The 20,233-nt window shown below is 40.1% G+C and overlaps 1 protein-coding gene across 1 annotated transcript in view; it reads left to right on the forward strand.

Moving 5' to 3' along the window:
* Positions 1-833: 833 nt before the first annotated feature.
* The window catches only part of Stat1 (signal transducer and activator of transcription 1), a 39,038-nt gene continuing 19,638 nt past the window's right edge, over positions 834-20,233 (forward strand). The window contains exons 1-12 of the mRNA XM_048345069.1: positions 834-964; positions 1,174-1,327; positions 4,242-4,370; positions 6,026-6,170; positions 7,689-7,787; positions 10,762-10,851; positions 13,176-13,254; positions 14,419-14,510; positions 14,691-14,842; positions 15,031-15,189; positions 16,530-16,622; positions 18,493-18,552. Coding sequence (XP_048201026.1) covers positions 4,243-4,370; positions 6,026-6,170; positions 7,689-7,787; positions 10,762-10,851; positions 13,176-13,254; positions 14,419-14,510; positions 14,691-14,842; positions 15,031-15,189; positions 16,530-16,622; positions 18,493-18,552 — 1,097 coding nt within the window. The 5' untranslated portion in view covers positions 834-964; positions 1,174-1,327; position 4,242. The remainder of the gene's footprint in view (positions 965-1,173; positions 1,328-4,241; positions 4,371-6,025; positions 6,171-7,688; positions 7,788-10,761; positions 10,852-13,175; positions 13,255-14,418; positions 14,511-14,690; positions 14,843-15,030; positions 15,190-16,529; positions 16,623-18,492; positions 18,553-20,233) is intronic.

Here is a 20,233-nt window from a genome sequence, read left to right on the forward strand (position 1 = left end):
GTGTGAGGGTCAGGTGATAACTTTGGTTCTCAACATAACTAGTGTACAAAGGCCACTTGCTGTCCAAGCTCAGTCAAGTGAAGAATGTCAGCGGGCAAATGCCCACCTCAGAGGAGAGGTGTGGACATATCGTGCCTATAGAAGATCATCTAGATTATTATTTAGACTAAAATCTAGATTATGCAGATTCTAGAAGGTCATTGAAGCTGAGGGTGAAAGCACCACAGCAAAGTGTAAGAAAACACTTAGGTAAAAAACCAAACCTATTTCCAGACGTAGACAACGTTCCACGTTTAAAGGTTTTTAGTAGTGGAGATGAATGCAATAGAAAAAGAACCCCTGAGCCAGCAGGATTTATCATCATGACTAAGGAAGAAATTGTTTCAAAATAGAAGTTTCTGCCATGTCTACCGTTCCTGAGTGGTCAAATAAAACCAGAACCAAAAAGTGTCCTCTGTGTTTGGACAGTTGCTAAACCAAATTTGTAGAACGACTGTGCCTCCAGCTCTTGCCTTTTGACTGAGTTCTTACAGATGAGGCTAAGTCAGAAATCTCCAAATTTGGGTCACTGCCAGCACAGAATTTCCTTTCCGTTGCCCTTTGGGTTCTGTAAACAAAGGTTCCAGTCCTGCCCTTTACAACACCAAGTGGGGACCTAGGGGAACCAGGCCTGGGATGAGGAAACTGGCAGCATCCGCCCGGCGGGGGGAGAGGCGGCGCGTCGGCAGAACAGCCGCACGCGATTGGTCGAGAGTGGCAGCCGCCTGGTGATTGGCGGAGGCGGAAAGCGGCCATCCCGCGCAGCCTTTTCTTCGGCAGGATCCTTTCGTTTTCCTGGAGGCTATTCACAGCGCTGGCAGGGGACCATTCGGGTCTGGCGCCTCCGGACCTAGCAGCGGCCTCCCGTAGTCGGGGAAAGGCCACCCCGCCGTCCCGCACTCCGGTCGGCAGGCACCTGCGTGCAGTGAGTGGCCGCGGGATTCCGGGTTTGGGGAGTGTGAGTGCGGCTCGGGGGCCGGGCAGCCGTGGGCTTGTCACTACTGACCTCTGTCCACGTCGAGCAGCGGCAGCAAAGGCGACTTGCCCCTCCTCACGGAGCCTGTGAGGCACTTCTCCCTAGTTATCCTCACACCGGCTCCTTTCCACCGTAGTAACTTTTTCTTCTCTTTGCAGAAAGTTCCACCGGCCGCGTGCCACTCCCCAGAGCTGTCTAGGACACCCGCTGGCACCCTGGGTGTGCAGTTCCCATAATCTTGGCACCCTACCTGCTGCGCCTAGCGGCGGCTTGCAGTGAATCTTCAGCCTCTCAGTGGGCATCAGGTGCCAGGTCAGTGAATGTTCAAGGAGACAAATACATTTGAAATCTTTTTTAAAAAATTATTTTATTTTTATTATAAAGATGATTTACAGAATCATTTGAAATCTTAATTGCTTACCTATGCTTGAGGATGCGGAGCTTCCTGCCCTAGAATTTAAGATTATTATACTATAATTACTCTTTAAAAATTTTAACCAGTAACAAAATATTCTGGAGTTGGGCATATTGGATGTGTGGTTGGTTGTACTTTGGGTGTTATTTGTAAGGGTTAGGGAGGGAGATATTCTTAGGGAATAAAATTAAGACTTGCACTGTGCACTCCAGTGCACAACACTGCTAGGTTAACTTCTATGTGAAATTCTATGTGAAATATACAAGTTTCAGTTGAACAAACCACTATATGCTCAATAAGGCACATGGATTGAGCCATATACAGGTCATTGTCCAAGATCCAGAGGAGATCTCAAAGGAAAATGCTGCCCCTGGGACTCTAGACTTGTACACCATTAATCAGAGATACCATAGAGCTTTGAAAGGGGGATTGGAACTGATGCTGTAATAGAGAATATAGTGGTCCATGGGTTAAAACTAAACATTACTGGGTGTCAGCTTCATGAAAGAAGGGACATTTATACCTAGTTTTGATTGCTTGTGGAGTTTACAGAGGCAGAAATTTCTGGTATACCTGAGTAGCAACAGGAAAAGCAGAAATACTTGGTTCAGTAAAATATGGTAAGCACTTTGGTGTTTCGGTTGTTTTGTTGATGTCTAGAGATGGGTTGGGATGAAAATCAGCCTAAGAATAGACAATTAAGCATTTTTGCACAGGAGTGTTATGTAGTCCCATCTGTGTATAGCAGAGGCTCAACTGGGAAGATCAAGTGTTGTTAGAGGCAGCTGGTCTTGAGATTTCAGAGCAAAGAGTCAACCTCAACTTTGAGGTTTAATCCAGGTGGTTGTAACAGATTGTATGAAAAGATGAGATTGATTTTGTATTTGTTAATATAGATATTTTGATTTGCCCACATTGTGCTAGATGCTGAGTAAGTATTAGCTCAGAACTATCTGTTGCTAGGGGAGTAACAGCTTGAGTTCACGTGGCTGCTAAGAGGCATTATAGACCCCACTGGCTACCCTCACAGCCTAGCGTATTTACTATCTATTCACATCCCTAGCAGAAAGGAAGAAAGCCATTATTTGGAGTTTTCTGCTCAGGAAAATAAATTCAAATATGAAAAATCAAGTTGCTACAGCATGTACGCAGAACAGGTAGGTAGGCTTGGGTCCATTTCTACTGATGTTTGTGATTATAACTAGCTTTATAGCCTAGAGATTTTGTCCCTCTGCTTCAGAAGGACATTTATGCAGCAGGCATGGCTTCATGCTTGCACATGTATATTTGAGAACAGGCATGCAACCACATGTTCCCATACTCAGAAATACAGATTTCTTCCTCAAAGGTATGTTAGGACACACAGCATTACCAGCCATGTGCTGATGCAAGTATACACTGATGTAATCCTAAATGTGATGGTCAAGTAACACAGCAGTCTTTTCTCATAATTTTTTATCTTCAGGTTTGCTGAATACAAATACTTTTTTATAGAGATAAGTATTGTTTAATCCTTTCCAATTGCATTAACAATGTTGTTTCAGCTTTAAAAATCATTACAAGTTGTAAGATTTCTTCATACTAGGTTGTTTTCAGTAGGCAAAGAGGAAAATGTATCTCTTTTAAAATGTGTTTGACAAAAATAATTAGCTTTACCATATCAATCATAAAACATAAAAGGATTTTAGATTCATAATGTGCTGTAAGAGAGCTTTTTGAGAACTTTTGTCATTTATCTTAAATCTAATATTGTTTTCCATTTATTTGGTAAATGTCTGTACTTAACATTGTTTTAGGTTGTACAAAATCCCCCCCCACCCCCGGCATTTCCTGTCATAAGACAAAAACAAGTTATCAATATAAAAAGAAAATAGGTGAGGCATCGGAGAGCGATAAGTACTTTGAAGAAGAATATACATCAGAGAAGAGGGATATTGTTTTCCAAGGCAGGAGATTGTGTAGATATTTGCCTCAGGTGATCACAGTAGGTTGTGTTGAGTATGTTGACATTTGAGCAAAGAACTAAAAATGTGAAAAAAAATGTTGATTCCAGAACCCAATTAGAAAGCAGACTTGGGCTGGGAATATGGCTTAATGGCAAGAGTGCTTGCCTCATATATATGAAGCCCTGCTTCAATTCCCCAGCACCACATATATAGAAAATGGCCAGAAGTGGTGCTATGGCTCAAGTGGTAGAGTGCTAGCCTTGAGCAAAAAGAAGCCAGGGACAGTGCTCAGGCCCTGGGTCCAAGCTTCAGGACTGGCCAAATAAATAAATAATAAAAAGCAGACTTTGGGGCTTGGTACCAGTGGCTCACACCTAATCCTAGCTATTCAGGGGCCTGAGATGTCAGGATTATAGTTCAAAGCCAGCTGGGGCAGGAAAGTCAGTGAGATTCTTTTCTCTCCAATTACTCACCAAAAAGCTGGATGCGGGGGCTGAAGTGGTAGAGTGCTAGCTTTGAGCCTAGGGACAGTGCCCAGGCCCTGAATTGGCACACTCATGCATGTGCTTATACACACACATACACACACAGACACACACACACAAGCAGACTTTAGGGGCTAGGGACGTAGCTCAGTGGTAGCTTATATAAGGTCCTGGTTTTAGATCCTAGTTTTAGATCCTTAGCACCAAAAATGAGACAAATAAAAAAATAAGACTTTGGCTACAGACAGCACTTGAACATTTTATTTCACACACAAATTATAAATTATGCCTTCCATTAAGGAAGACATAACAGAATGTGACTAGAGGCTTTCTCTGAAGCTGTGGCTGTCCATTCATAGTGTGTGTTCTTTTTCTCATAGGATGTCTCAGTGGTATGAACTGCAGCAGCTTGATTCCAAATTCCTGGAGCAGGTTCACCAGCTGTACGATGATAGTTTTCCTATGGAAATCAGACAGTATCTTGCCCAGTGGCTAGAAAAACAAGACTGGTAAGCAAAATTCACTAGGCAGGGGAAGAAGTTTATTTGTGCTTTAAAAATATTTGTAGATGCGTTAAAAATGTTTGGATTACATGTATAGAAATGAACCTCACTGTTAGAACTAGGGAAGTGAAAGGGAATATCAAAATCGAGAGACAAAGGATAAAAAGACAAACGACCCCAAAAGCAATACTTGCAAAACCATTTGGTGTAAACCAACTGAACAATTCATGGGGGGAGAGGGGAAGCGGAGGGAGGGAGGGAGGAATGAGGGAGGAGGTAACAAACAGTACAAGAAATGTACCCAAGGCCTAACGTATGAAACTGTAACCTCTCTGTATATCACTTTGACAATAAATAAGAAAAAAAAAAAAAAGAAATGAGCCTTACTAATGACCATTGGGTTTTTCTGATGCAGAAAAAGCTTAATGACTTTAAAAAGGACTTATGTCTCTACAGAACCAAATGTATTAGTCATTAGTACTTTTTATTTTAGTGTTGTCAAGCCTAATTGTATTATGTACTACCATATGCTTTAAATAAATTATATCTTGTGCTCCATTCATTTTCCAACATAAGATCTGGTTGTAAGCTGGTGCTGGTAGCTTATGCTGGAAACCCTACTCCCTACTCAGGAGAGAGTCCATGTTCAAATCTAGCTGGGGCAGGAAAATCTGTAAAATTAATCAGCAAAAAGATGAGTGGAGGTATGGCTCAAATGGTACAGTGCAAGCCTTAAGTGAAAAAGCTATAGGATAGGGCCTAGACCCTGAGTTCAAGTCCCAGGACCAGCATCCATGCACACAAAAAATTCAGTTATAGAACATTGTATGTAAAAGAAACAAAACTAAATTGTGGTAAAACATTGATTAGAAATGTAAATAAACTAATATATTAAAGCAATATCAATTTCACCTGACCCATATGTGTTGCATTTTAAGATGTATTATGTGCTGATTGGAAAGAAAAACTAAAGTAATTACCATGAATCACTCTCCTTGTAATTTTCTTAAGTGTTGTATAGTCGGTTATTGTATGTGATAGAAATGCCATATAACTGCTGGTTTAAAAGTTTTTTTTTTTTTTTTTTTTTTTTTTTTTTTTTTGGCCAGTCCTGGGCCTTGGACTCAGGGCCTGAGCACTGTCCCTGGCTTCTTCCTGCTCAAGGCTAGCACTCTGCCACATGAGCCACAGCGCCGCTTCTGGCCGTTTTCTGTGTATGTGGTGCTGGGGAATCGAACCTAGGGCCTCGTGTATCCGAGGCAGGCACTCTTGCCACTAGGCTATATCCCCAGCCCCGGTTTAAAAGTTTTAAAAGAAGAAAATCAAACCTAAGAAACACCAAAAATATAATTTTGAAAATAACTCAACAAGGAATGCAGTGCTTCTCTTGTCAGTTTTTTTGTTTGTTTGTTTGTTTTTGCCAGTCCTGGGGCTTGGACTCAGGGCCTGAGCACTGTCCCTGGCTTCTTTTTGCTCAAGGCTAGCACTCTGCCACTTGAGCCACAGCGCCACTTCTGGCCGCTCTCTGTATATGTGGTGCTGGAGAATTGAACCCAGGGCCTCATGTATAGGAGACAAGCACTCTTGCCACTAGGCCATATCCCCAGCCCTTTTGTCAGTTTTAAATAGCATGTTTTAAATGCCTTAAAATTTAAATCTAGGGAGCATGCTGCCAATGATGTTTCGTTTGCCACTATCCGTTTCCACGACCTCCTGTCACAGCTGGATGATCAATACAGTCGCTTTTCTTTGGAGAATAACTTCTTGTTGCAACATAATATAAGGAAAAGCAAGCGTAATCTTCAGGTAGGACTAGGTTTTGTGTTTTACATGCAGTGTTCCCATGCTTAACTGAAACGTTTTACTTCTTTTAACAAATATTACTTAAGATTGAGTCTAAACTTTAGAGGGGTTACCAAGATAGAAAAACTATGTGATGTGTGTGTGTGTGTGTGTGTGTGTGTGTGTGTGTGTGTGTGTGTGTAATGTCCGTATCCAGTTTATTTTATAGCATACAAAAAATTTCAAGTTGACGTAATCCTTAATCCTTGGAGAAATGTAATGCTGTAACCTTGTTTTGCTAATTTTTTTTTCAATACTTAAACTGAAGAAAAGGAGCAACATATTAACCACATTGAGTGGTTATACCACAGTAAACCCTGAGGAATTTTAGTAATCATTCCCCAGCATGCAGATGAAGAATAGTCTGGAAAGGTTTGACTTGCCTGAGGCTTAATAGTGATTTGATAACTTGGACTTGATCTCACTTTGCTTTGCTTCTGGTAGAGTTGCCCTCCTCTGAAAGAGAAAGCAAAAAGATGATCCAGACACAGAGGATGCATTACAGAGTTTTAGGACATTAACCTTATCATATTCTGTATTAGTGGAAATTTCCTGTTTTATTGGAAGCAAAAGGTATCATTTTCTTATTTTTTTATGATACCAAACCATTTACCTTAGCTAATTGGAAACTTGTTTTTATTCTCTTTGAATGTACCTATGATTTTGTAATACTAGTGAGCAGAAAAATCAGATTGATTTTATATATATTAGCTTTCCTTCAGACTTTGCTCAGTTGTACTTGTTATGAAGAACCCGATTAATAATATTTTTCGAGCTAGTTTTGACAGTGGACACACAAAAATATTATCTTTGGTCACATTCAAAGTGTAAGTCAACACACTTGTGAACTGAAAAATATAGTTCTCATATCATTTTCATGGTCTCAGGATCCTAATATATAAGCTAATTGGCTTTAAGGAGTAAGGAAAAGCACTGAAAATGTTTTTGAAGGACTGAAGGTGTGGCTTACTGGTAGAATACATGTTTAACATGTTTGAAGCTCTGAGTTTACTCCCCAGCACTGAATAAAAAAAACTATGTGTGAAAATATTTTGTTTATAAATCAAGTACTCTTAAGTTCTTGCATTTAAATGGTAAGTTAAGGGGCTGAGAATATGGCCTAGTGGCAAGAGTGCATGCCTCCTATACATGAGGCCCTGGGTTCGATTCCTCAGCACCACATATACAGAAAATGGCCAGAAGTGGCGCTGTGGCTCAAGTGGTAGAGTGCTAGCCTTGAGCAAAAAAGAAGCCAGGGACAGTGCTCAGGCCCTGAGTTCACGGCCCAAGACTGGCCAAAAAAAAAAAAAAAAAGGTAAGTTAAAGCAATTTTGTACTAGTTTATGAAAGAACTATTTTAACTTCTACAAAAATATCTTATTCTTAATTTAACAGATGAAAATTAAGGTTAGTCATGGAATATGAAACTCATAATAGTTTAAACATTTGAATTTCATTTTTATTCTGACTCCTTACATCCAGGACAATTTTCAAGAAGACCCAATTCTGATGTCAATGATAATTTGTAATTGTCTGAAGGAAGAAAGGAAGATTTTGGAAAATGCTCAGAGATTTAATCAGGTACTATTTTGTTTCTGATTGAGCACTAACAGTTACAGCAAAAATGTATTTATTTATAGTACAAATATTTCCAAGGCCCAGATCAAGGCAATGATGAATAGCCCTTTGATTTTATTGTCCCAAGTGGTAAAGTCATATTTCATGATTTTATAGAACTAGGCTTAAGGAAGATCTTTATCTAATGGAATTAAGGGACAGTGAGGAGAGAGACCACAAGATAAACAAAATACTTCCAGGTAGTATTAGGGATAGTGAAGATAATATATGATATATGACTGGGGAGGTGGAGTGTTTCTTAAGTCAGGGTCAGGAAGTTTTCCTGAGGTGCTAGTATAGAATGGAAGTGGGCAGAAAGTTATGGGGTCCCTGCACAAGTTCAAGTGAGCAGCCATAGAAGCTGCACTCAGAGCAGTGGAGAAGGAAGAAGTAGACAGATTAAGGTTATGTTTTGGCCTGATGCCAATAGAGGTTATATAGAAGGATCAGATGTAGGCATGAAAAAGAGTAAAATATGGAGGGTGGCTCCGTGTTGTGAGGTTTGAGCCACTTGGAGAATGACAACCCTGTTTACAAAACTGGGAAGTGGAGTGAGCAGGTTTTTTGCAGAGCGTACATCTTGGGAGAGCAGATAATGGAAAAATCAAGGTATTTTAATTATTCACAACAATCAAGTTTTTCTGAGACAGTTTTTTTGGTCCTAAGATCTTTGATCATGGTTTTATTCATCATGCAAGCCTTCCCAGCAATCAGGGTACTGTCGGGTTTTTTGTTTTGAAGTTGTTGTAACGTGGATTCTTTTTTATGTAGTGGGAAGATGGGAACAATCTGGTACACTGGCAGTTGTGAAATCACAGTGGTATGAATTATTCTGGCCAAGGCCATTCCAATATGGAAAGAGAATGCAGAGGACACAGTAGAACATGTACTGTGTGTATTTCAATGACAGATAGCAAAAGTGAACTTGGAGAGGGAGAGAAATAGTGGTGAATGCCTTTCTCTTTAATTACTGTCTCCTTATGACACCAAAAGTACTTTGCTGTGCTAAGCATGTAAGTTTATTCATTCTAAATTCTAAAGCTGGGTAGTGTGTTTGGTCCCCACTTTGGAGAACAAAGCTGTATAGTAAGGTTAGGGAGAAGGTTGTGACCATCTCTCTTCTGAGACAAGCATGCTTGTTCCCAACCTAGTATGTACTTGGGAAGTATGCAACAGGGAATTTTGATTATGTCAAATCTTCACTCTAATAGAAGTGTAATAGAAGTGATCACTTTTATAGCCAGACATGTCTAGTCCTCACTCTTGGCTCCTTAGCCCAGAATTGGCATTGCAAGTAGAGCAGGGAGATCTTTAGTCTGCTGTATCAGCCTTACTCCTGACTGTTCTTTGTGTCTTGAAGACCTGCTCACTTTTAATTTTCCTACTGACAATGTAGGTGATCTGGGGAGGTTTATTTTGAGCCTCTCAAAGGATACCTGAGTGATGAACACCTGGGGAATGCCAAGAGTGTAAGGGACAGTCTCATTGTTTGGGAATATCAGAGATAATGAGAGCCTTTCCTTCCAGTCTTCTAGCCTGCCCTTGACTTGGAAGTTTGGAAATGTTTATTTTCCCCCTTAACATTTTGTGTGCATGCTTGTGTGTATGCGCACAGGGTACTGGGACTTGAACTCAGGGCTTCATGCTTTTGCTTGAATTTCTCTCTTGTGGCTAGCTTTCTACCATGTGAGCCACATTTCTAGTCCAGAATTTTGGCTGGATAATTAGAGATAGAATTTCTCAGACTTGCCTGCTCAGGCTGGCACTGAACCACAGTCTTCAGATCACAGCTTCCTGAATAGCTAGGATTACAGGTGTGAGCCACCAACCCCAGCCCCACCCCCAACATGGTAACCTGTTATGTACAGTTTTCATGTTTGTCTGTGTCTGTCAAAACTATATGGACAGAAATATATGAACAGCACTGAATTTAGGGCTTTATACTTGCTAAGCAAGGCACTTTATGACTTGAGCCATGCCCCTTGCCCTACATTATTTTTAAATTACAAAATATACAATTAAAAATAAAAGTGAAAAAAGAGAGAAATGGTGAATTACCTTCTGTCTTTCAATAGAAAAAGACCTTTTCTAATATGAAGTAAAATCTAGGTATTAAAACACTGACAAATTTGAGTACACAGAAACGTCATATAGAATCTGTGCTGGGAGTGACACTGGTTTTGCTGTCTTCTGCTTGTTTCTACAAACAGAAACACATCTGTCTTGAATGTGATCTCTTTGAAAATAGAGACTTGGTGTTATAACTCTAACAACTAGGCTAGACTATCACCTAACACTTACTTAGCACATAGTTAAGTATATACTGCATGATATGCAAACTGTCCACTTGATATGATACACAAAGGCATCATAATTTCTGAGTCTTGTGATAGCACTGAATACTCCCAGGCAAGCCTGGGTTTATGTCCATGTTGACTTTGTAGTAGCAGATTTTCACTGGAGCCCTTGGTGGTCACACATTCATTCTGATTTTAGTATACCTCTGAGTCACCTGGGAGAGTGCTCAAATAGTGTTCTAATTTTATTATCAGATTAGAACTGCGATTCTGCATTTCCAACCAGATCCCAAGGTAGTAAGATGATATTGGTCTGGGACCACATTTTAAGACAAACAATTATATAACTAATACAGAATTTGAGAAACCCTGAAATAATACCCCTATGGTATGTGTTCATTAATGGAAACTTTAAGAAATGCTTTTGTAGGCATGGACTGAGCTTAGACTTTCTAGAGACAACAGTTTGCCAGCATTTTCCAGGGCCTTGGGAATTGAGCTGTATCTTATTAACATGAATGTGGAACATTTAAGAAAGTCTGATATGGAGGTGGGCCACTAGGTATGGACTTAAGAATATAACCAGTAAGTAAATGTATCAGAAAAAATGACCAATGTTGACCAAACACTTCTCATTACAGGCTCAGTCGGGGAATATTCAGAATGCTGTGATGTTAGACAAACAGAAGGAGCTTGACAACAAAGTCAGAGATGTGAAGGAACAAGTTATGGTGAGTAATGAGAATATTTGTGCTTATTCTTTCTCTATCTGTAGGGGAAGAAGGTTTCAGTGACCTCGAGTATAAACACAGTCCTTCAGGCAGAAAAATGTCCTAAAATTCGAAACCAGAGCTAAACAAATAGGTAAAATGAGACTTTTTATAGCCTCTCTTAAAGTTTTCAAACATTGAGCTTATTTTCTGCCAGATCATTCAGTAAACGTTGACTTTGCCCTCATTATCCAATAAAGTAGATGTTGCTGGCCCTAAATAATCCTTTATGTCCACACCTCTCATATCAGGGTGTTTATGGGGTTATCCAGAGCCACAATATAAACATGGCCCACCTTCTTCTAGTGTCTGTTTAGTTCTGAGACTTGGGAGAGGAAGAAAAATTACTGAAATTCTGATACATTTCTGATTGGAATAGGATCTGCACAGCAATTTTAATATAAGGCTCCAAGACAGCTGGTATGTTTACTCTTGTCCTTGTCAAAGCTATTTTAGGAGAAGGCTAAGAAGTTCTGCTTCACTTAAGACTTGTATTTGTGGAAAAGACCTTCTAGCCAATTGATATAGCCCAATGGATACCATAGGTCTGGGTAATAGCAGTATGGCCTAGTGTCATGTACTTGACACAACATCTTTCTTTTTTTTTTTTTTCAAATTTTTATTATCAAACTGATGTACAGAGAGGTTACAGTTTCATACGTTAGGCATTGGATACATTTCTTGTACTGTTTGTTACCTTGTCCCTCATACCCCCCTCCCCCCTCCCCCTTACCCTTTCCCCCTACAACATCTTTCTTATCTCCAGTTTCTTTGGAGCAATGTTATCCTGCAATCTCCTAGGGAAAATAGTCCATTAAAGAAGGAAAGTAGAGAGGCTGGGAATGTGGCCTAGTGGCTAGAGTGCTTGCCTCGTATACATGAAGCCTTGGGTTCAATTCCCCAGCACCACATATATAGAAAACGGCCAGAAAGTGGCGCTGTGGCTCAAGTGGCAGAGTGCTAGCCTTGAGCAAAAAGAAGCCAGGGACAGTGCTCAGGCCCTGAGTCCAAGGCCCTGGACTGGCAAAAAAAAAAAAAAAAGGAAAGAAAGAAAGAAAGAAGCCAAATCATCTTGATATAAAAATAGCCAAGGAAATCCAGAGAAGCACCTGTAGAAATGTGACTAAATCTGAAACGAATGAAGTGAACATTTGTGGACAAAAGTTTATGGTGCATACTGAGATAGGTGTGAGTAAGAGGACCCTGTTAATCATTACATCAGACCCCGTGTTGTGGTGTATGTAATCCTAGCACTCAGAAAGTTATGAGTTGAAGGCTAGTCTGGGCTACATAGACCAGACTCTCTTTAAAAATAACTAACTTAATTAATTAATTAAAATAGTAAATATACAAGACAGTAGGATGTGTGTAATCCCTTCCTTGTAAAGAAAAAGGGGATTTCTCATGAGCTTTTTTTTTTTCCCCCTTGCTGTGTACTTCACAATGAAGTTATCTCTCTGAGGAGACTCAAAAATGATGGGGCAGAGCTGGTCATTATGATACATGCCTAGAAATCCCAGCACTTGGGAAGCTGAGGCCAGCCTGAACTATACTTTTTTTTTTTTTTTTTTGCCAGTCCTGGACCTTGGACTCAGGGCCTAAGCACTGTCCCTGGCTTCTTTTTGCTCAAGGCTAGCACTCTGCCACTTGAGCCACAGCACCACTTCTGGCCATTTTCTATATATGTGGTGCTGGGGAATCGAACCCAGAGCTTCATGTATATGAGACAAGCGCTCTTGCCACTAGGCCATATTCCCAGCCCCATGAGCTATACTTTTTTAAAAAGTAAGAAAGAATGAAAACGTAGGCCCTGATGACAGTTGGAGATTTCTATCTATGTGTTTTCTTTTTTTGAAAAAGGTTATTATACTCTTAATAATGAAATAGATATTTTATGGATGTGATTAGTGTTTTGATCCTTTTTTTGGAGAGAGAGCAGTCCTGGGACTTGGACCCTGGGCCTAGGCATTGTCCCTGAGCTTTTGTGCTCAAAGCTAGTGCTCTACCACTTGAGTCACAGCTCCACTTCCAGCTTTATGATGGTTCATTGGAGATAAGAATCTTACGGACTTTCCTGCCTGAGCTGACTTGGAACCTCTATCCTCAGATCTCAGCCTCCTGAGTAGCTGGGATTACAGGCCTGAGCCACTGGCCCGGCTTGATCCATTTTTCAGAGCTAGAATTGTTGCCATATTTCCCTAAATTCAATAGAAGCAGTACTTTGTTTCCTAAAGTCTTTGAACATTGATAATGAATGGAAAACATGTTTATCTCTTCATTTGTAGAATATAGAGCATGAAATCAAGACCCTAGAAGATTTACAAGATGAATATGACTTTAAATGCAAAACTGCACAGAACCGAGGTAGTGTGAGCAATTAAAAGGGTGTCCATTGGCTGTACTTTTTTCTAACTATACTGGGTAACAAAGACCATTGTTCCCTCTTTCTTTGCCAAGTATTTTATAAGTGAATCACCGGTCATCAGTCACCTATCTTGTCAGTAACACTGATGTTTTGAGCTAGATGATTCTTTGTGATAGGATGTTCTCTCCCTTGTAGAATGTTTAAAAGCATCCCTGACTTCTCCCCGCCAGTGCCCATAGCACTACCCTCTAACTCGCAATGGTGACAATTAAGCCTGCCTCAAGATATTGCCACATGTCCTCAAGGGAGAAGGGCAAAATCACTTACAGTTAGCTATGTGTTATTCACTTAATTTATTGTGCCTACCTCTCTAACAGATACAGACTGGAGGATACGTGTAGTTTTCTTGTCCTTAATACCTAAAGTTCCTTCAAACACCCTAGCCTGATGTGCGCCTATCACAGAAAAACTCACTGTTGTTCTCATGTTTTAAAAGCAGCTTCACTCTATTTTGTTGTTGCTACTTACTTACATAAATGTACATTTTTTTATGCCAGTCCTTGAACTCGGGGCTTGCTCAAGGCTAGTACTTTATCCCTTGAGCCACAGCTTCACTTCCAGCTTTTGTTGTTTTTTTTTTTTTGATAGTTTATTAGAGATAAGAGTCTGACAGACTTTCCTGCTTGGGCTGGCTTTGAACTGTGATTCTTAGATCTCAGCCTCTTGAGTAGCTAGGATTACAGGCGTGAGTCACCAGCACCCAGCTTGTTACTTATTTTATGACAATAGCAACTAGAAGTAATGTACATTGTATAGAACATGTGTGATATTGTTTTCATCTGAGTAATCATGTGCTTAATAGAAAGAGGTTATCAGAATCCTTTGGGTAAAATGTTTAAGAGAAAGGAACTTCAGCTACTCCTTCCATTGTGCCTACTTCATTTTCAAACCATAGATCAGCTCCATATACAGTTTACATGGGTCCCTGAAAACTAGCACTTTGTGTCCAAATCTTATAATTGGGCCATTTTTTTCTGTTGTTTTCAGTGAAGATTGATGGTCAGATTTTTAATTTGATTCATATTTTTCCAAAGTTTAGGTGAATCTTACTTTAGTTGGGGTTGCCTTCTTATACATTTATATTTATGTCTCTCGATTCTCAGAAATCGAAACCAATGGTGTGGCAAAGAACGACCAGAAACAAGAACAGCTGGTACTGAACCAGATGTTTTTAATGCTGGACAGTAAGAGAAAGGTACTAATCACTTTCCCAAGTGGCATGTTACTTTTGTCATAGATTGTAAATAATGGAGGAAATGTATTTTCATAACACCTTGGCTTAGAACTCCAGGCGGGAATAAGAGGATAGTTTTATTGCTTTAAATTCAGTGATAAAAGTGATTTCATTTCACTTTGTTTCTTCCTCTCCTTTTAGGAAATAGTGCACAAAATAATAGAGCTGTTGAATGCCGCAGAACTTACCCAGAACATACTGATTAATGATGAGCTAGTGGAGTGGAAGCGGAGACAGCAGAGTGCCTGTATTGGGGGACCTCCCAATGCTTGCCTGGACCAGTTGCAGAACTGGTAAGGTTTTCTGGAGTGGAACAGTGACAGCTGACCACAGAAAATAGTAATTAGGCCTACTTCTTCCTGGAGAATGGGCTGTAACATCCTGTGTTGCCCGTACATGGCTCGATTTCCAAGTTGCTCTTCAAGCCCAAATTGCTTTGGAACTGTTGTACATGGGAACACCTTCTCCTGTACTTTCCCAGGTTCACCACCGTCGCGGAGAGTCTGCAGCAGGTCCGTCAGCAGCTTAAAAAGCTGGAGGAGCTTGAACAGAAGTATACCTACGATCAGGACCCTATCACCAAGAACAAAACGGTGCTGTGGGATCGCACCTTTGCTCTCTTCCAGCAGCTGATTCAGAGGTAACCCCAAGGAGATGAATTCCCATTTCTATAGTTAACATATCCAGAGGAACGTGTTAGGGCAATTCAGATCATTTTAAAGGGCTTAATAGGCTATATAAAATTTTTAATGACAGTTGAGTCTTACTGAATGCCTTGTTTATGTCAATGAATCTTCATTATTTTGGCCACCTAGTTGCAAAGTGTAGCAACTAAAAGTCTCTGCCCTTATTCTGCTCCTTAGCTAGTCTGTGCTGAGACCTCGCATGTCTAACTTCAGGATATTTATCTTCTCCTTCCTATACTGTAGCCTCATCCTTTTTCAGGTGCCAAAGCCTCTTTTTTGAACTCTTACGTAGGAGCCTCACAACCTCCTCAGCTCTTTTACCCTAGGTCCTGTGACCCAGTGCTGTCCAATGGCAGAGTTCCAAGTCTTCACCTGCTAACCAAGTGGAGCCCCTCAGCTGGACATTCATGACTCCACTTCCACAACTTGAAGCTGACATCCGTTCTGTGCATAGCTCACATGTACTAGTTTTGGGCAGACTCTTGCTGTTTCCTAGGCCTGTGCTATACAGCTCCCTATCCAGATGGTAGCTAATTTGCCTCACTGTCTTCTTTTTTTCCATTTCTGCCCATATTGTATCATCCAGAGATTTTTCTATTTGTATGTTATCTTTCAGTCTTCCCAAAACTCTCAAATAGATCCGTCCAGACTTTCAGTTAATTTTCTAGTCCTCTCTCATTCTGCTTTTTATTCTATAATTATAATTGCTTATGTAGCTATTATCTTTGTTGAAAATGGAAGGTTCTGAAGTGCAGACGACTACCTTTTTTACCTTTACCCCAGAAACTCTAGCATAATGCCTTGTAAACAGGAAGTGTTCCAGACATGCTGAGCTGATCTTTTTATTCTTGTTTCAAGAAGAGAATTCATTTTGCAAAGTTTGTTTTTTATTAACTTGTTATACCAAAAATGCCTTTGGTTCCCTGAGGCTAATATCCAAACATAAATGCTTAAATATTAGATCTTAAAAAAAATAAGGACATTAATTGGATTTTTTCACTGCTAATTTGAATCTTGATGCAGAAATGTAAAGAATCATCATCAAATCTAGAGTTTTCATTGTTGTTATCACAGGTCATTATAATTACTCTGTTTTCATTGAACATAACTGGATTTTGTTATTTCTTTGCTAATTAGTAAACAGCACTATGTTTACCCAATTTGTGAGGCTCTTTCAAACCCTTTTCAGGTTATGCACTCTAACTCCATTTCTGCCCTGGGGAAAATCACTTACCATTACTGCCTTCATTTACATGTAAATGCTAATTTGTCCACCTTTGCTATATGTTTACAGCTCATTTGTGGTAGAAAGACAGCCCTGCATGCCAACTCACCCTCAGAGACCATTAGTCTTGAAGACTGGGGTACAGTTTACTGTGAAGTTGAGGTAACAAAAACAGAATTTCATGCATTGCCTGTCCTGTAGTTTGTACCTTTAATTTGCTTTTGCAAAATTGTTATATAGAGTACTGTAGAGAAAATAATTTATCAGTGGGCATTTTTTAACATGAATTCTTTCTTAGACTATGCATGCACCTACCTTTTATGCTTAAAATACAAGTTCTATACATATGCTCATATACACATCTATACATATGTACTGGGTTTTTTCCTAGTCGTAAATGTTTTGCATGCTTACAGTAAAAAAGGAATCATATATATATATATATATATATCCAATATATATATATCCACACACACACACACACACACACACACACACACACACACACGGCAGGTGATAAAGTTTCCAGCAGTCTCACACCTCTGGAGCCTAGGCTTGTAACTGGAGCCTTATGCACCCCTAAATCAGAACTAGAATCCATGAATATGGATTATGACATGTACAGTTTCTGGTGAGTCTGTTCCTAACTTTCCCAAGTGGTTTCCCAAGTGGTCCTTGATCTAAGTGTCTATGCACTGGCACAATACAGAGCCTAGGCACTAACCTCATGTAATTCTACTCATGTTTATACAAATGTGCCATCCAGGTATGCCTGTTTATCTGTTTCATACACAGACCCACACAAAACATATGTCATACAATGTATCATTTTTAAAAAGTGGTAACACATACATCCATGTTGTTTTGTAGCCTGCTTTTCTCCTTGATTTAATTATAGCAGTGTTTCCAGGTAAGAACATGTGGCTTGAATTTATCCGAGTGAATAGCTGCATTCATTTAAACATAGTTCTGGAAGTGAGCAGCTACAACCTAAAGATCTGAGCTAGTCTTTAGAGTTGTTCTGGTCCTTTTTATGGCATGCTACTGATTCAGGTTCATGGGTACAGCTTCTCTGGCAGATAATGTTACTATATCGCCCATGTACCTTTGGAATCCAGAACTCACAGCCGACAGGAACAGAAGAAATCTAATTCCATCACCTGCTTGACTAAATGAAGCTGACTAGAGACCTAAGGATTACCTGAAGCTAATAGATAAAAGGCTTATGGAATCTTGGCACAGTGGTGTCAAGAGCCTTTAATGGTTCCATACAACCCCAGATGATGTGCTGTGATCCTCATTGTCCTATTTAGGGGGGAAAGACTTTATTTTTATATTTTACTTTTTGGGTAATAGTTTTTGTTTTCATTTTTTATTTTTTGGTGGTAGCTTTTGTTTTTCCAATAGGACAATTAGATACAAGTTTCATAAAGAGTAATGTTCATGACTTTTTACCCACATAAAATTGGCCCAGAGTAGAAATTTTGATGGAGCCCTGTACTAGTGAGGTTATACATAGAAACAGCTACCTCTGCTGACATTTGGTAGGAATGTAAAATCAGTGCTATGTGCCATCAGAATTTAATGTTACAATTTTGCTGCAGCCACTGCATAGTTCAGAATTAATTAAGCAAATACACTTAAAGAGGAAAAAACCACTAGGGGCTGGTGGCTCACGTATTTCATCTTAGCTACTCAGGAGGGGAGATCTGTGGATTGCAGTTTGAAGCCAGCTTAGGCAGAAAAGTCCCTGTGAGACTCTTATCTCCAATTAACCACTCAAAAACTAGAAGGAGCGCTGTGGTTCAAAGTGGTAGAGTATTAGCCTTGAGCAAAAGAGCTCAGGGATAGCGCTTAGGTCCTGCAACTGACACACACACAAAAAGCCAAGTGGACAAATACTGGTGTCACTTTCATTGTTTGTAATGATCAATAATGTATGGTGGGTTTATATAACTTCATAAGTGTGGAACTGAAATATAAATTGTAGTTACTAGTTTTTTAAACTAATGACTTTAATTTTTCTTTCCAGACTGTTAGTGAAATTACAAGAGCTGAATTATAATTTGAAAGTCAAAGTCTTATTTGATAAGTAAGTATCTTTAATATTATCTAAGCCATTACTTGGACTGTTGGTTTTGTTAACCCAGTGTAGACTCTTCCATTACATAAATGAGGACATTCACCAGCTGATCAGCAGCTTCTTACAATAGGAGAATGTTCTCCTTCCTGTGGATGAAAGGCTGGGTCCTGGTCCCTGACACTACAACCAGTGAGCAGAGGCTCCTAATTAGATCCAATGAGGCCATTAATGATCCCAGAAGGTTTAAATCCGTGGCTCCATTTCTGGACATTAGGAACTTGTATTAACATGCTTGTGCTTTTATAAAATGGCAGTCAACAAAAGAATGAGCTTATGAGATTGCAGCCAACTGTCTCAAAGTGATTGAATTTTGTACAGCATTCCCTCCAGCAGGCCAGCCTAAAGAGAGGTCCTTAATGAGATGCAAAGGGAAACATCCACCTATTTGACTCTGTGGCCAGTTGGGGAGGTTGTTTTTTGGAGTGAGGGAAGAAGAATTTGGAGGAGGAAGAAGGAGCTATGTGGAATGTTATGCATTCAACTTTGAGTCTTCTGGGCAGTGGAGATGAAGGAAGGGGCAGGATTCTCATGGATATACAAATGGAGCACCCAATTCCATTTTGCCCTTATATCCAAGATCTGAACCAGCACTGACCCAACCACTTACATGTAGAACAAGAGGGTGCCCACTTTGGACATATTTAATGGCTTTGTTATTTGCTCCTGTTACATGCTGGTTTGGCAGTTTCAGAGCAGTATATGATAATTCAGATTATTTTCTTCTGGCTTCCTTATAACATAGTCTGTGCCTTTATCTTCCCTGCTATCATCTTTAATTTCTCTGCAGATTAGTTAGCTTTTGCTGCATGACAAACTGCCCCTAATAGTTAATATCTTTAAAACCCCAAACCTATTATTGCTAATATTCTATAAGTTGTATTGTGGTCCTTCTGGTTTGGGCTAGCTCGTCTAATGTGGCCTTGTTATGTGTTTGGAACCTCACTTAGAGTAGCTAGGCTCTTCAGGAGTCTCTCAAAGAGGTTACCTAAACTTTTCATATGGTGACAAGTTCCCCCAATCAGGCATGATCTGTAGAGGCTAACCTTAAAACTCAGAAGACATGAATGCTTGCCTTGTAGGAGTGAGTTTATGGCTCTGCAGATCAGGAAATTCCAGATTGGATGATTGGATGACAGCATAGTGTTGTGTCACTGCATTCCTTGACCTGTGTGAGAATCACATGGTGAGAGAGAGAGGGAGGGAGGGAGAGAGAGAGAGAGAGAGAGAGAGAGAGAGAGAGAGAGAGAGAGAGAGAGACAGAGAGAGACAGAGAGAGACAGAGAGAGACAGAGAAACTGAAAAAGCCAAACTCAGTTTTTAACAACCTGCTCTTGTAGCAAACTCACTCCTACAAGGCAAGCATTCATGTCTTCTGAGGGCAGCACCCCACTGTCCTAGTAGCATGTACTAGGCTCTACCTCTCATCATCGCCATCTTGAGGACCAGGCCTTCCATGCATGAACCTGTGGAGGATGAACCATATCCAGCCAAACCATAGAACAGCTGAGTAATAACTGGATTTTTAAATTGTGCGAGACCTTCTGAGATTTTGACCTCTGACTGGGAGACTGGAGATCAGCTCAGGAGTTAAGTGATAGATCACTTTCTTTGCTTAGTACCCTGAGGCCCT

This window comes from Perognathus longimembris, chromosome 4, assembly GCF_023159225.1.
Source record: "Perognathus longimembris pacificus isolate PPM17 chromosome 4, ASM2315922v1, whole genome shotgun sequence".
NCBI classification, from domain to species: Eukaryota; Metazoa; Chordata; class Mammalia; order Rodentia; family Heteromyidae; genus Perognathus; species Perognathus longimembris.